General features: G+C 39.1%; 1 protein-coding gene and 1 long non-coding RNA gene across 2 annotated transcripts; one reads left to right on the forward strand and one right to left on the reverse strand.

The window, feature by feature from the left end:
• Window positions 1–4,989: 4,989 nt before the first annotated feature.
• On the reverse strand, window positions 4,990–6,628 carry LOC104908537 (uncharacterized). The gene is made up of 4 exons (XM_048638409.1): window positions 6,455–6,628; window positions 6,315–6,368; window positions 5,278–6,144; window positions 4,990–5,187 (listed from the first exon to the last, which is right to left on the reverse strand). The coding sequence occupies exons 1-4, from the start codon at window positions 6,626–6,628 to the stop codon at window positions 4,990–4,992; spliced, it is 1,293 nt and encodes a 430-aa protein (XP_048494366.1).
• Window positions 6,629–7,556: 928 nt separating this feature from the next.
• Window positions 7,557–9,514, forward strand: LOC125495129 (uncharacterized). Its single transcript, XR_007271812.2, has 4 exons — window positions 7,557–7,645; window positions 7,776–8,609; window positions 9,151–9,210; window positions 9,309–9,514. It is a non-coding gene; the product is annotated as an uncharacterized LOC125495129 (long non-coding RNA).
• The last annotated feature ends 6,273 nt before the right edge of the window (window positions 9,515–15,787 follow it).

Here is a 15,787-nt window from a genome sequence, read left to right on the forward strand (position 1 = left end):
AGGAAAATTCCACGAAGCATTAAAGTCCACCTTTTTTTTTTGTCTTACTAGAGTAATCTTTGACGTTAAAAAACTATTTATGTGCTTTTCTTTACCTTAGAAACATAAGTTTTAAAAATAATAACGTCTAATTAAAGTTAAACATAATCTACGAAGTGTTATAATCACTTCCAATATCAGAAATGATAAAGTTCAATCAAATCTAATAAGTTCAGTTCAAGCAAAAATTGAGGCGAAGAGTTTGCATCCAGTATGGTTTTACATGGTTTTACAGGAATAAGTTCTTGTTACTAATATAGATTCTTAGTGCTAATCTGACTTCATCATGGTCATATTATATGTATGTATCTAGGGATGGCAGTGGGGCGGGTGACCCGCCCCATCCCCGCCCAAGTGGGACGGGGATGGGTCTAGGTTTGGTGGGGATGGGGTGGGGATGGGGATTAAAATCCTACCTGCAATGGGTGGTGGAGCGGGTGTGGATTTTATGCTATCCCCGCCCCATCCCCGCCCGCCCCGCCCCATCCCCGCCCGCCCCACTCCACCACCGCCCGCCTCACATATATATGATTAAAATTCTACTTATTTACTTATATTATTAATAATTTTATCTTGCAAAATATAAATATGTGGGTATGACGCAGGTACGAAGTGGGTGCGGATACCCATGAGGGTTGTGGGGGTGGGGATGAAGTGGGTACGATGCAGGTATGAAGCGGGTGTGGGTACCCATGCAGGTGGTGGGGTGGGGATGGGTATAAATAAATACTTGGTGGGGCGGGGATGGGTATGGAATTTTCCCCCGCAATGGGTGGTGGGGAGGGGATGGGGATTGAAATTTTATGCGGGTGCGGGTGTAGAAGTACCATCCTCCGCACCCGCCCCGCCCAATTGCCATAATGTATCAAAAGAGAATATTAGTGTTTTCATAATTTGCTAAGTTTCTTACATGTATATATATTCTCCACATGTTGTTCTAATTTAGTTGTAATCGTATTATCTCAGGAAACTCCACGGAAAACACTTCTTGGTGTGGATCTAATGGATTATGGTGATCAAAATGTAGGCCCAAACGTTAATGGGAAGTCAGGATTTCCATTTAACATTCCATCAACGTTTTTATCCCCATCCGAACCACCTAGTAGTGATTGATGAAGAGCAAAGGATTTTATTACTACAATTACAAGGGAGAAATTAATCTGTTTTCTTTGATTATTCTTCTCCCCTCATCCTAAAATAGGGATTATAGTTTTTATTTTTTTTTGTTTATGAATTATGAGACGAACTTTTTCTTGGTAGAAATGATGATTATTAATGTTGGAGCAATCCAGAGTTGTTGAAATAATATTAATAAGCCGCACCCATGTGAATGACCGAATAATGTGTTTTAGTTGAACTTTTGCTTTATAATTTGTTTGGAATATTTTTTTTCTTTGAGTATTATGTTGATACCCAAGAAAAGTACGTGAACTTTCCGATTATTTAGAAGCAATATAAATTATACTATTTTTCTATAGGATTGACTTAAAATATTTTTTTATTTGGATATTTACAGGTTATAGTAGGCACACAAATCCTTCTAAGGGGTACAAGGAGATCTCACCCCCCAAAGAGATCTCAAGTCATTTAGGCAAATAGTTGATGAGTAATTTCAATTGGTTTTATAAAAGATCGACGCCTACTTTCAATTTGAAATTAGGCGATTGTCGAAGCCTAATATTAAAAAGAGAGCGGACTGTCTTAATAAATATAGTGACTAGTTTTAGTGACCATTTTAATTTTCTTAATAATCACATTTTTTAATCCATTTAGGGACTAGCTTGATTTATTTAATGACTAGTATAATCCATTCGGTAAGACTATCATGTTGGTTTTTAAAATTGTATGTTGTAGTTTGAGATTCAAAGGGAAGTAAATGAAAGAGAATAGAACGAACGACTAGGTTGGTGCGAGACGTCTAGGAATAGTGTTAGGTTAGGATAAGATGTAATAGGGTGAGATGTAATGGGCTTGTTAACAAAACATAAATCTAGATTATATAATGATATAAAAAATCAAACACGAGAATAGCTTTTTCTTTACGTTTTCAGGAGGACCAATGCTAAGGGATATTTTCCCTTCAATTCTTAGCTTGTTTGGTAGAAAGGATTTGGAAGGAAAAGAAAGGAAGTGCAAGGAAATTCGGTAGTTCTCAAAAAAAATTAAGTGAAAGAAAATGGAACAAATCAGAAGAAAATACTATCTAATAAAATTTCACTTTCCTTTCCTCTTAGTAGTGGGGGAATTTGGGAGGAAAGAGAATATAAACCAAACATGAGAAGTTAATAATATTTTTTTCCTTTTTCTTCCTTTCTTTTCTCTGTTCCTTTTCCGAACCAAATAGGCTGTTAAGGAATAATTAAAATATTTGAGATTTTGGAGAGATTTGGAAGTAAAATGGGATAAAGCAAACAAATAGAAACATAATTTTACACTTCTCAAGGGAGTTTGGTTCATATAGTGGTATGAGTTTGGAATCAGGAATGAAAACAAGGTGGTATAGGTTTGGAACAATTGATACCTAGCTCATACCATGTATGTGGTTTTATTTGGGAATGAAACTTTTTCTTCTATTTAATACCTAGAGGTAGTGGTATCAGCCATACCCAGCTCCTCCCTGGGTTTCTAAACCTCATACCTTATGAGTTTGAGGTATGAGTTTTAAATCTATCAAGTTATTAAACAAACACTAGGTATGAATTTTGTTCATTCTAAACTCATACCTCATACTAGAATCATATGAACCAAACACTCTCTTAGAGAACTCTGTTTATAATCACTTTCTTTTTAGAATTCCAATCGCTAAAGTGACTTTTGTCTCTCCTTCGACACTCCTTACTTTTTAAAGGAAAAATTCAAATGGATTTGTTGTACACTAAATTAGTATGCACCATATTGGTAATTGATATTAACTTCGAATAGTGAGTTTTACATAGATATGATGAACTTATATACATTATAGTAGATTTTATCAATAAATAATATATAGTGAAATTATATGTAATATAATGGAGGAATTAATTAAAATATTTTAACAAGTAGGAATATCTAAGCTGTGTAATATATATCATGACACGTGTTCTAACATAAAGCATGATTTAGTTTCTGGATGATATATGAGTTTATGAATGAAATAGTGAGTTTCTGCATGACATACTGTATGTTTGAATAGTGAGTTTATGCATGATATAGTGTTTATTTGAATGATATAGTGACTTCTACATTTTATAGTGTGTGTCAGAATGATATAGTGGATTGTTTAGAAATGATGTAGATATGTACTCCCTCTGTCCGAGGATACTCTTGACACTTATTAAGACACGTAGTTTTAGATGATAAATTGTTGTTTGGTTATCAATTGTTATTTTATTGAAATGTAAATGTGATAGGAGTTGGTAGTTAATAAAAGTAGTATTATTTTATTTCAAGGAGAGTGAATGTGGACCATGGATAGAGTTGGTAGGTAATAAGAGTGCTATTATTTTATTTGGAGAAGAGAGAGAGTGGGGCCAATAGTTAAAAGGTAGAATAATAACTAAAATAGTGGGTCATATCCCAAATATAGAAGTGTAAAGAGTATTCTAGGACAGATAAAAAAGGAAAGTGTAAAGAGTATTCTAGAATGGAAGGAGTGGTTTCTACATAATATAGTGGGTTTCCGCATAATATGATAGATTCTTCAGTAATGATACGTGCTTTTGACCTGGTATACACTAAAGTTTACGTGAACCGGGTCCACGAAAGCTAGATTGTACTTTTTTTTTACTTCCCCTCTCCTCTTTATCACAACCTCCTATTTACTGAATGCAACCCCCAATATTTATTTTTACCTTCTTTAAAAAAGATGTTCTCTCTCTCCACCTCTGGTCTCTAGAAGAAAATAAATTAAAATTGTGTATCCATGATTAAAGTATAGGAAAATTTGTCAGAAACTACCTATTAAAGATACTTTTTTTAAAAAAAAACTACCTTATATCATGTTTATTTTATGAAACTACCTTATAAGTGGAAAAACTTTAAAAAGCACTACCAAATTCAGAATTTACTAACCATGGTTAACTATTCCCTCCAATTATCCTTCTAATATAAGATTACTAAAATACCCCATTTAATTACCCTAATCCCTCTTTGTTGGTTCCCTCATAGCCTCACAACAGCGTTTAACTTTCTCACTGTAGCAATTGTCTTCTGATTTTTTTTAAAAAACCAAGCTAATATTAGAACTGACGTTATGTAGCCATCTATAATCTACTATCTGCTGATGAATTTAAAAGCAAGTGCCAAAAACAGGTCATACTTGAAGACCACTAAGAGAGAGACTTCAAGAGCATATAAAGTTAACTGCAAATATTTTAAATATGGAGAAACCTCCAATACCGAATATACAAGGCACGTAAGTTTATGTGACGACAGCAAAAAATTAGCAGTAGTTCCATTTAAGAGGTAGCTATTCCATGCGCCCATCTTTACCCTTGCCATTATTTGTGTTATTAATAATCACCAAGTAATTCCACCTTGTTAACGTACAGAGAGCTTTGTGCAAGCCCAGGTGATCCACACGCAAATCAACATTATCTAAGTTGTAAGCATGCATAATAAGAGCATGCACATCTGCGAATTCTTTGGATGACATGTAATGTCCAATACCAAAAGAGTCGGAGAAAGCATAACTCAAGTTCTTCTGACATATTATTAGATCACACACCAACTTACAGAAGGAAAAGGAAAAAAAAAATGGTTCACAAAATCCAGCCCAAATATCAGCACTATTCGTATTTCAAGCTGGTTGATATGCTAGTCTCACGTAAGTACAGACTGAATTGATAAGAAGTTCCTAAATTTCGAATATAAATGATTCAGAGAAAAAGCTAACATTCTTAAATAACTGAAAACATCAATTAAAAACACTAAGATCCAAAAGAACACATGAACATGGAGATCATCAACTGGTCAGCCATCAATGTCTTCCAATTTCTTCTTCTTTTTGGGTTTAACTTGCAACTTTCCCCTGTGATTTGGTGCTTGACTTGATTGGCTTGGTTGTACATTGCTTGTAGTAGCACTCTTAGTAGGTTTGAACTCGGGGGTAGGTGCCCTTCTTTGCATATTGTGACTTGTGGATACTTCTTGTGTACCATTTGCAACACTCTGACCAGGTTAACATCCAAAAAAAATATAGTAAGTAAGTGAACATAAAAATGAACACAAAATAGCAACTAAAATTCATAAATATATTACCGTAGTAGTGAGTGCTTTTGCAAGCTTATTCTGTCTTTGGTTCTTGACCCATGGGTCATTAGATGATGGTCTACCTCCCTTATTGTCTCTTGCAGTAGTTGGGTTTTTGCACTTCAAGATATTATGACCAGGTTGGCCACAATTAGAACAATTGTTTGGCTTCTTTGGTTTCTTAACAAACCTCCCTTCATCTTCCCCAACCTCTTTCTTCCGTTTCTTTTTAGATGGTTTGCCAGGCATTTTCCTATGAACAGGTGGCAGAGGTTTGGGCATGTCATTCTTTTCCCACTGACTCATGCCAGGCATAGGCCTTACATGTATACTATAAGCCTTAAGATATGTAGCCTTGCTGTAGTAGTCATCCACAAAGTCTTCTGGATTTTGCCTTCTTTTCACCAAGCAAGCAAAAGCATGTTGGCAAGGTATTCCAGTCAATTCCCATTTCCTGCAGGTGCAACTTCTTGCACTAAGGTTTACCACATGTTGTTGTTCCTTATGATTAACCTCCCACTCATCTAGGGTTGACTGAACAAGAAAGCAGTTTTGTGCTTCAATGCTTATCCACTCAAACACCTTAGCAACATATGGCATTAACCTACCAATTTGCTTCTCAACCCCAGTCAACTTCTCACAACTCCTCCTCATTACATACCTCCTAATCCACTCCATGCAAGTGATAATGGGTTTATCCCTAGCCTCCCTTAACACTCCATTAAATGTCTCACATAGGTTATTAAGGAGCATGTTTGACTTTGATTTTGTTTGAAATGCATGCCTAGCCCAATGTTTAACATCAATTGCATCTAAATAAGCATGAGCATCACCAGACAATAATTTAATGCATTCCATTTCAGCTACAAAGGTGGACTACATTTGTAAATTAACTAGGCATGAGATGAAATTTAGGAAAATGGTTAAAGGAAAGTGAGGAAAAGTGTTGCATTTACTTGACTTGAGGTTCTTGCAGCATGCCAGAAATGCTCCTTGAAAGCTTGTCCATTGAACTACAATTTGAAATTGGCCCATATGTGTCTCACATAGTATCTTATCTCAGCTTTGGGAACACAAGTTGTTATTGCATCCAACAAACCCTGTTATCAAATAAAGAAAACATATAAAACAAATTTAACATATAGGAGAGAGAAAGAAAATTACACTATGAGAAGGAGAACTTTACCTTTTGTCTATCACTCATCAAGGTTAAACCTTCACCTGTTGGAAAGTTGTCTAAGTCCTCAACCAATAAGGTTAAGAACCAAGTCCAGCTTTCTGTATTCTCCACCTCCACAACGGCCCAAGCTAGTGGAAAAATGTTATTATTTCCATCCTTGCTTACTGCTACTAAGAGCATTCATGGAAAAGCTCCCTTCAAATGGCAGCCATCAGCACCAACTATAGGCCTACAACCCAATCTGAACCCCTTCTTACGGGCATTTAAACACACATACATTCTTTGGAAAATAGGGATCCCTTCTTCGATGCCTTCACAAGAAACAATCACTGTGCTGCCTGGGTTATGCTTTATTATAGCATCTGCATAATCATAAACCCTCTCATATAGGTTTGCTGCATCACCATACAGCTTCAACTTAGCCCTAGCTCTTGCAAACCATGCCTTGTGGTACTTAATATGAACCCCAAGATCGCGCTGGACTAGCCTCACAAATGTCTTCAATCCAAGGCAAGGATCTACTCTCCAATGTTCTAAATACCTCTCTGCTAAGAATTCAGACATGACCTTTGGATTTGAATCTTGGTATCCACAAGTATGAGTTGAGGTCAAAGTCTTAATTTGAAACTTATTCTCCATCTTCAGTTTTGCTGCATACACCCTAAACCCACATATGTTCTTACACATACACTGACCAATGTTTAACTTTCCATGCTTCTTGTCCCAAGGGCAGTTACACCTATGTCTGCAATAAATTGTCAGTCTGTTTGCCCCATTATGAAGGTAGTAGAAGTCATAGTGGTTTTCCACTAAGTGTTGTGTCAAAGCCCTCCTCAAAATATACACATCATCAAACTTAAGACCTTGTACTAGGTTTATTTTCTTTGAGAAGTCAGGGTCCTGATTGAATCTTTGATATGGATCTACTTCCTCGTCAGATCCTTGCAAACTTCTAAGCTCATCACTGTCATAATCTACTTCTTGAACATCCTTGAACTCACTTTCATCCTCACCTTCATCCCTTGCTTCCATATCTACCATACTAGGTTCTATCCTACACTACAAGAAAATGCCAATTCAACGACGGCTCCCCAGTGACGGCAAGAAAAACAGGCAATGCAGAAAAGTGGGAAGAGGAACTTTCTTATTGACGGTTTCCCACGCAATGAAGAAAATCGTGTGGCTGCTGAGAAAATGGTACTCTTATCATTTGTTGATTTGTAGTACATTTTGAATTTCACTAGAATCTAGATCAACCATATTAATGGTGCCTCCCTTTCTTATGCAATGTTAGCTGCTGTACTAATATTGTTCCTTAATCATGCAGTTGAATATTCAGCCAACTATGGTATTAGTATTTGATTGTTCTGAAGAGGAGACAATCAGGCGTGTTCTGCACATAAATCAGGTCTGGTATTTCCCAGCATTTGTCAAGTTTTTGTTAGTTTTCCATGTATTAGGCATCATGTGTTTCTGCTTGTGTACATAGGGAAGGGTTGATGATAACATGGAAACGATAAAGAAACGATAAATCTAGTTCGGCCTATCTGGTTAGACTGATTTTCTTTGTTAAAAAAGTATTCAATACATTCCTCTGAACTTAATATATGTTCCTTTTCCTAAAAAATTAATTGAGGTGGTTATTTTATCCTGCTATTAGAAAAAAGATAGAGACATAGAAAGAAAAGAGGAAATATGTAATCCCTTGAGACTTGAGAGTAAGGAAGGCAAACTCTGAAGGGGCATAAATAAGGGGGAAGGGGTTATTAAGTGGCATTCATGCAGAGGAGGTGTTAAATGATCAGGTAACCAGCATAATGAACCAGCTCAACAACAGCAGCAACAGAATAGTCCTCCAAGAACGGGTCATCCTCGAGCTACATCATAGGCATCTTGTTTCATTGGTGGGGTACTGCATTTGTGGCAGAAGTTGAGAGCTAATAGTGGGCAAGGAGAGCGTGAATTTGAGGCAGAAGTTGAGTTATACATGAAAAATGATGTCGGAAGATACTTAAATTGGTGCTTGCTTATGCTCACTGGCAAAGATGTGCTGTTTTATACTGAATAAGCTCTTCATGAGCAAGTGAGCCAAATTGGAGTTACAGGTGCTCGATCAGATGTTAATGCGCGAGTACAAGAACTGCTTAATGACATAAAAGAGGTGTGTTCATTTGTGACATTTGCAGTTTTAATTACTTTGCTTTTGTTGCTGTGCAATTAACATAAAAAGAAACTATAACTATGATGAGGTTCCTTGTACTTATCTTAGCATTCCCAGGAATTGCAAGGCATGCAGTTCGTTGTATGATTTGCAGTTTCTATTCGTTGTATGATTTCATCAAGTTGTCCTCGAGATATACCTAATAAAAATATATAAAATCTTTGATTGTATATACAACTAAGACCATATATGAGATTCCACGACTATGTATATTCATGACTACTTAGAAAAAAATATTTTTTTTTTGAGAAAGGGAAAATCGCAAGTATACCTTAGAGCATTCAAGTTTTTCATTATATTCATTTTTATTACAAATTTGCCACTTGATTTGCGAAAAAACTTATATCTTGGAGATGAATATTTCACATTGGAGTCGTATATAAATTAAAACCTATTATATCTTTTAATTTGAGAAAAATCACTTCTTCTTTTAAATTTATAAATATAATGTTTACTTGACCTTTTCTCTTTTTGTAATTAGGCTACTAGTAAGCCTGTGGCGGTTGGCTTTGGCATCTCAAAGCCCGAGCATGTAAAGCAGGTGAAATACTTACTAATCAAAGGCTTTATCTTCACCCGATTTATACTACTTGCTTATGACATTTTACCTACTGTAATGCTATTTTGATGGGACTGTAGGTGGCTGGATGGGGGGCTGATGGCGTGATTGTTGGCAGTGCCATTGTGAAGGTGTTGGGCGAAGCCAATTCACCTGAAGAAGGGTTGAAAGATCTAGAGAAGTTTATCAAGTCTTTAAAGTCCACTCTCATTTGAGGTTACTTGTATTACGTGTTGTAGTCCCCTCTCAGTGAGAGGGCTGATGTTTGTAGTTAGTCTGGCCATTTGCATTATAGACATTTACAACTTATTCCCCGACATCGGGATGTATTTTGTGTACATAAATCTAATCTATTTCATGTTTAAATTTCATATTTTTTTAATTTAACATATAGAATGTGAAGGAGGCGATGCGGGAAGTATATTTCGGTGCAGGTTTAATTATAATTTGTAATATTATGATATTATTTAATGTAATTAAAAATAATAACGACGGCAAACATCAAACAACGACGGTTAAACGCTCGTTGTACAAAGAGAGAACCGCTGCCAGGGAATTTAAGAACAACGACGGTTTTAACTATTTGCGACGGGTTAAAGCCATCGCTCAAATAACGTCTGTTATAAACCGTCGTTAAGTTAGCGACGGCTTAAAACCGTCGATGTTTCTAAATCAACGACGGCTTTAGTACGCAGTCGGTAAATGGGCGCAGAACGGTCGTTGATTACTTCACCGACGGCCAGACCGTCGTTGATTACTTAAGCACCGACCATTTCTCCAACGTCTGAGTTTCAACGACGGCTGGCCGTCGTTGATCATAATAGCGACGGCTTTTAGCTCATTAGCGACGGCTTTTAGCGGTCGTTGATGACGTATTTTCTTGTAGTGCTAGAAGGCAACTTGGGAATCACTTATTCTGTTATGTCCTTTTGGCGACTCATAGTAAACACGTCATCATCATTTGTTGTCTTAACTTCCTCATCAGGATCAAACTCAACTCCAATATCGCTCCATCCAGAATTAGAAGACCAGTTTTCCTCACCACTGCACTCTTCATCAACCTCTCCATTCCTTTTCTGTTCCCCTTCTTACTCTTCTTTGTAACTCTGGTAGATTTCATTTGGTTGGTTGACTTTAATGTTTTTCCCTTAGTTGCAACATGCTTTCTCCTAGACGGGGTTCCTTTTTCAGGTAATTTTAAGGGTTGATGTTGGGGTGGTAAATCAATATCAGAGGTGGTTTTCTTTGGTGGAGAAGGTGGTTCTCTGCAAGTTTCAGGGATGCTTACCTCATCCCAGTCATGACCCAACAAGATCACATCTGGATCAGACAAATTATTAGCAAACCTAGGGCTTTTTTTGTGGGGGCTCAGCTGAGGCTTCTTCTCAGGTGTAGTTTTCTCAGTTTTCATAAAAGCTAAAACATTGGGCCTGGATGAAGTGGTGGGCCTAGTTGAAGTGGTGGGCCCGGTTGAAAGTGTCTTCTCTATTATCACATATATATCCACCCTATTATACTTGTCCTTGCCATCAGCAATCCTATCTATGTCCTCTTGAGTCTCAACTTTCATCCTCCCAGTTGTCAACTTCATCCCCTTCCTCTTATACCATATACTGAAGTGTTTAGTACTTCTGTTATACATATGAGTCATGTAAGTCATGATTTTCCTTCTTAAATCATTGACATTTAGTGTATGCACCCATAAACAAAGCTTCACATACACTTCACCACCAACATATTCACAATTCCCTTTCACAAAATCAAATTCCCCCCCAATCCAAATATTTGCATCAACATAGCTTGGTAATTTCCTACATATACAACATCAATCATAAATTTTCAGATTAGGGGTTCTCCACCAAATTGCACAAAGAACGCAAAAAGAACACATACATCCCCCACTAAATTAAATGGTGGCTTAAACATAAGATATGTATATCTTTAATGAGAATCTCTCTAAATTATATATTAAGTACTCTTTAATCTGAATGGACATAACAGTTTGCTGAGTTTGATTAGATTTACTATATTGTATAGTTAATTAAAGGAAAAAAGCTGTCCTTTTTTTTGTTCATCAATTGCATAATGATTCCTTTACTTACCAGCCAAGAAGAAGAGCATACTTGATTGGATAAAACTAGATTGAGATATAAACCTACTAGCAAGCGTGTTTCTTCAGAAATTTTTTTTGATAATGAAATAAATTTCAAATTTTGTGAAAGAATGATTTTCCTTGGTATTCTTAGTTGACCGTTTCCCATAATATACAAGAGTATACTACAATTTAGGAAGCAATAACAAACTTGCCTAACTAAGCTAATTACATAATAATTACAGAAGATGTACATCAATAGAATATTCTACACTAATATTCTACATTATTCTAACACACCCCCTCAGTCGAAGCGGGAGATTTGCGAACACTGAGACTGTCACGAAAGTCTTCAAAAAGGACCAAGGGCAGACCTTTGGTGAAGATGTCAGCAATTTGGTGACGAGAGGGAACATGTAACACCCGAACCTGGCCACGGGCAACTTTTTCACGTACAAAATGAATATCAAGTTCAATGTGTTTAGTACGCTGATGATTAACAGGATTGCCGGACAAATAAATGGCACTCACATTGTCACAATATACTAATGTAGCCTTTGGAAGAGGACAATGAAGCTCAAGAAGGAGATTGCGTAACCAGCAAGTTTCAGAGACAACATTAGCAACGCCACGATACTCAGCTTCAGCACTAGAGCGTGACAAAGTAGCTTGGCGTTTGGCAGACCAAGAGATCAAGTTGTCACCAAGAAAAACACAATAACCAGAAGTAGATCGACGAGTATCAGGACACCCACCCCAATCAGCATCCGTGTAGGAAATGAGAGTGGAGGTCGAAGAAGGGTACAAATGGAGGCCATGATCAAGAGTACCCTGAATGTAGCGAACAATGCGCTTAAGAGCATGCATATGCTCCTCCCGAGGATCGTGCATGAATAAACACACCTGCTGCACAGCATAAGCAATATCGGGTCTGGTGAAGGTTAGATATTGAAGAGCTCCAGCAAGACTACGATAATGAGAGGGATCCTCATAAGGGGTGCTGGAAGTAGCACTCATTTTGGGCTTAGTGTCCACAGGAGTAAGAGAGGGTTTACATGATGTCATACCAGCTCGATCAATGATCTCCATAGCATACTTGCGTTGAGACAAAAATAACCCACCGGCATGGCGAGTCACAGCAATGCCCAAAAAGTAACTCAAGGGCCCAAGATCCTTCATAGCAAATTCGGAGTTAAGACTAGCCATGATAGACTGGCGCAACTCATCAGATGAAGTGGTCAAAATAATGTCATCAACATACAACAATAAGTAAGCCATAGCGGAGCCATGTCGATATATAAAGAGAGAATGATCAAACTTACTATGATGAAACCCAAGAGTGGCAACAAACTCGGCAAATCTCATATACCAGGCCCTGGGAGCCTGGTTGAGGCCATATAAGGATTTTTTTAAGAGACAGACATGAGTAGGGCGATCAGGATCGCGAAACCCCAAGGGTTGATGCATGTAAACTGTTTCCCTGAGATCCCCATGGAGAAAAGCATTCTTAACATCAAGCTGGTGAATAGGCCAAGATTTGGACAAAGCCAAGCTCAGAACAGTGCGAATAGTAGCCGGTTTAACAACCGGGCTAAAAGTGTCTCCACAATCAATGCCAACCCGCTGCGTCTGTCCATCACCTACAAGTCGGGCCTTATGCCTCTCAAAAGTGCCGTCAGAATTTTCTTTATGAGTAAAAATCCACATAGAACGAATAACATTCACATCAGGTGGACGGGGCACCAACTCCCACGTCTTATTTTTAATAAGAGCATTATATTCATCAGTCATGGCCATTTTCCAATTCACATCACGGAGAGCACTCACTGGGTTACGAGGTAAAGGAGATTTAGAAGCATGTGTGTGGAGGTTAAGGGTACGTTTGGGCTTAAAAATCCCATGTTGGCTGCGAGTAACTGGGCGTGATGGTGCTGTAGATAAATTGGAAGGGGGCGCAGGAGATGATAAAGAGGGAGCAAGAGAGGTAGGCTGGTCTGTAGTAGGCAAAGAAGGAGAGGAGCATGGAGCAGGTGGGCTGCTAGGCCCAACAAGTGGGCTGCTAGGGGCGCGCCCAGCGAGTGGGCTGGAGGGAGAAATGGGCCGGGTAGCAGTAGGGGAAGGGGAGAGGCGCGCGTGAGGCGCTGAAGAAGGCACAGTGGGCCTGGGCTGCATGGGAGATCCAACGGGGCTCACATTAGGAGAGTGAGGGGGGGAAGCAGTGGGTAAATCTGATTGGGCTAAGTGGTGAATGATAGCAGGAGGGAAGCCGTCTTGTAAAAAATCATATGTGTGTTTGGAGGGAGAATGCACCTTGGTAAAAGGAAATTGTGTTTCATAAAAAATAACATGGCGGCAAATGATGATTTTGCGGGAGGACATGTCATAGCATTTGTAACCTCGGTGATTGGAAGGGTATCCCAAAAATACACATGGAGTAGAACGGGATTGAAGCTTATTGATGGTAGGGGAAGGAAATAATGGGTAACACAAACACCCAAACACCCTAAGATGAGCATAAGAAGGATCCCGTTGATAGAGAATTTTGTGAGGAGTTTGATAAGCTAGTCCCTTGTGTGGAAGAATGTTAAGAATATAGGTGGCCATTTGTAGGGCGTGATGCCAAAAGAAAGGGGGAAGGGAACCATGAGCAAGACTAGTGCGGATAATATTGTTTATGGTTCGGATTTTTCGTTCAGCTTTCCCATTTTGAGAGGAAGAGTAAGGACAAGAAAAACGAAAACTTAACCCATGTTTCTTACAAAAATCATGTAAAGTGCCATTGTCAAATTCCCGCCCATTATCACATTGAAGGGTTTTAATATCTCGTTCAAATTGGGTGCGGATATAGGATTGAAAAGCAAGAAAAGTGGATACCACTTGAGATTTCTGAGATAAAGGAAAAGTCCACACAAAATTCGTAAAATCATCCAATAACACAAGATAATAGCGATGGCCGGAAGAACTTAACACAGGTGAGGTCCATAAATCAGCATGAACAATATCAAATGGCATAAAAGTACATGAATTTGAAACTACAAATGGCAACTTAACAAGTTTTCCAAGCGGACAAGAATAACAATCATTTGAATTATGAGTTGAAGTACATTCAATCATTTTATTTTGCCTAAGAGAAGCTAAAACAGGTGCCCCCGGATGACCCAAGCGCTCATGCCATAGAGGGGAAGCCAAGGCAGCAAAAACGGAAGGTGGTTGAGTGCTAGTGGTGGAAATAGGATAGAGATCCCCGCGGCTCTCACATCTCATTAGGCGCCTCCCCGTTTGAAAATCCTTCACAGAAAACCCAAAAGGATCAAATTCCACAGAAACAGAGTTATCGGTGGTAAATTTTCTAACAGAAATTAAATTTTTCACAAGTTTGGGTGCATGAAGAACATTCTTAAGGGTCAAAGAGGAGTGGGCAGGCAAGTGAGTGTCTCCATAACCGTGAATAGGAATAGAATCACCATTTCCAACAATTATACCACATTTTTTGCTCATATTAAAATAGGACGAGAGAGTACCTGAATTAGACGTCATATGGGAAGTGGCTCCAGTATCCATGTACCAATTTGGGTCGGGTGGAGTGAGCCCAAGAGTGTACATGGCAGCTTCAATGTCTGTTGGGCTTGGTGGAGAAGCTGATGAAACTGAGGAAGCATGATAAGCCTGCTGCTGTGCTGGAGAAGCATGTTGTGGTGCTGGTCTGGGGCCCAATACCCCTGCTGGCCCATAAGGTGAATAAGAACTTGGACCAGGCCTAGCCCACGGGAGAGTGGGGTAAGGAGATGGAGCTAAGGGCCACTGACCCCAGGGCCACGCCCACGCAGGCTGCGTCTGCCCCCACTGCCCAGTCGCCGGTGCTGCCGGACTGCGACCACCACCGCGGCTGTCACCGCCGCCACTGCCGGAAGTCCGGCCACCCCTATAACCACCTTTACCGCCGCCGTTTTGTCGGTTTTTGTGGCCTCCTTGATTTCGATTACGCCCATGATTCTTACCATTATGAGAAGGAGGGCGAGGCTGAGATAATTCCGGGGAGGAATCTTCAGTGTCACGTGCCACCAAGGCGGCACCGGAGGAGGTTTTCTTGGCAAGGCCCGCTTCCTCAAGAGTGAGCATGGACCGGGCTTGATAAAACGGGGGAAGCGGGTCACTTTGGCGAATGAGAGTAGCAACTTGGTTGTAGGATTCCGTGAGACCAGAAACCATTTGTAACACAAGACGATTATTGGAGACCGGAGCACCGACATTTTTGAGTTGATCGGCAAGAGTCTTAAGATGCTGGCAATATGCGGAGGCATTAGGAAAATCCTCCATGTGCGTGTTTGAGAATTCCTGTTCAAGAGTGACAGCACGGGAATTTTTATTGTCCTGAAAAATATCGCGTAAGCGATTCCACGCAGTCATAGCCGTAGAGTCGGGCTCGATAATGGTATGAAGAAGATCGTCGGAAATTGTAGCGTAGAT

This window comes from Beta vulgaris, chromosome 2 (genome assembly GCF_026745355.1).
Source record: "Beta vulgaris subsp. vulgaris cultivar EL10 chromosome 2, EL10.2, whole genome shotgun sequence".
Lineage (NCBI taxonomy): Eukaryota > Viridiplantae > Streptophyta > Magnoliopsida > Caryophyllales > Amaranthaceae > Beta > Beta vulgaris.

Coding starts and splice junctions, on each gene's coding strand:
- LOC104908537 (XM_048638409.1), bottom strand. CDS start 6,628: ATGCTCTTAGTAGCAGTAAGCAAGGATGGAAATAATAACATTTTTCCA. Junction 6,145..6,314: donor AAGCTGAGATAAGATACTAT/GTGAGACACATA, acceptor TTACAAATGTAG/TCCACCTTTGTAGCTGAAAT. Junction 5,188..5,277: donor CAAAAGCACTCACTACTACG/GTAATATATTTA, acceptor TAACCTGGTCAG/AGTGTTGCAAATGGTACACA.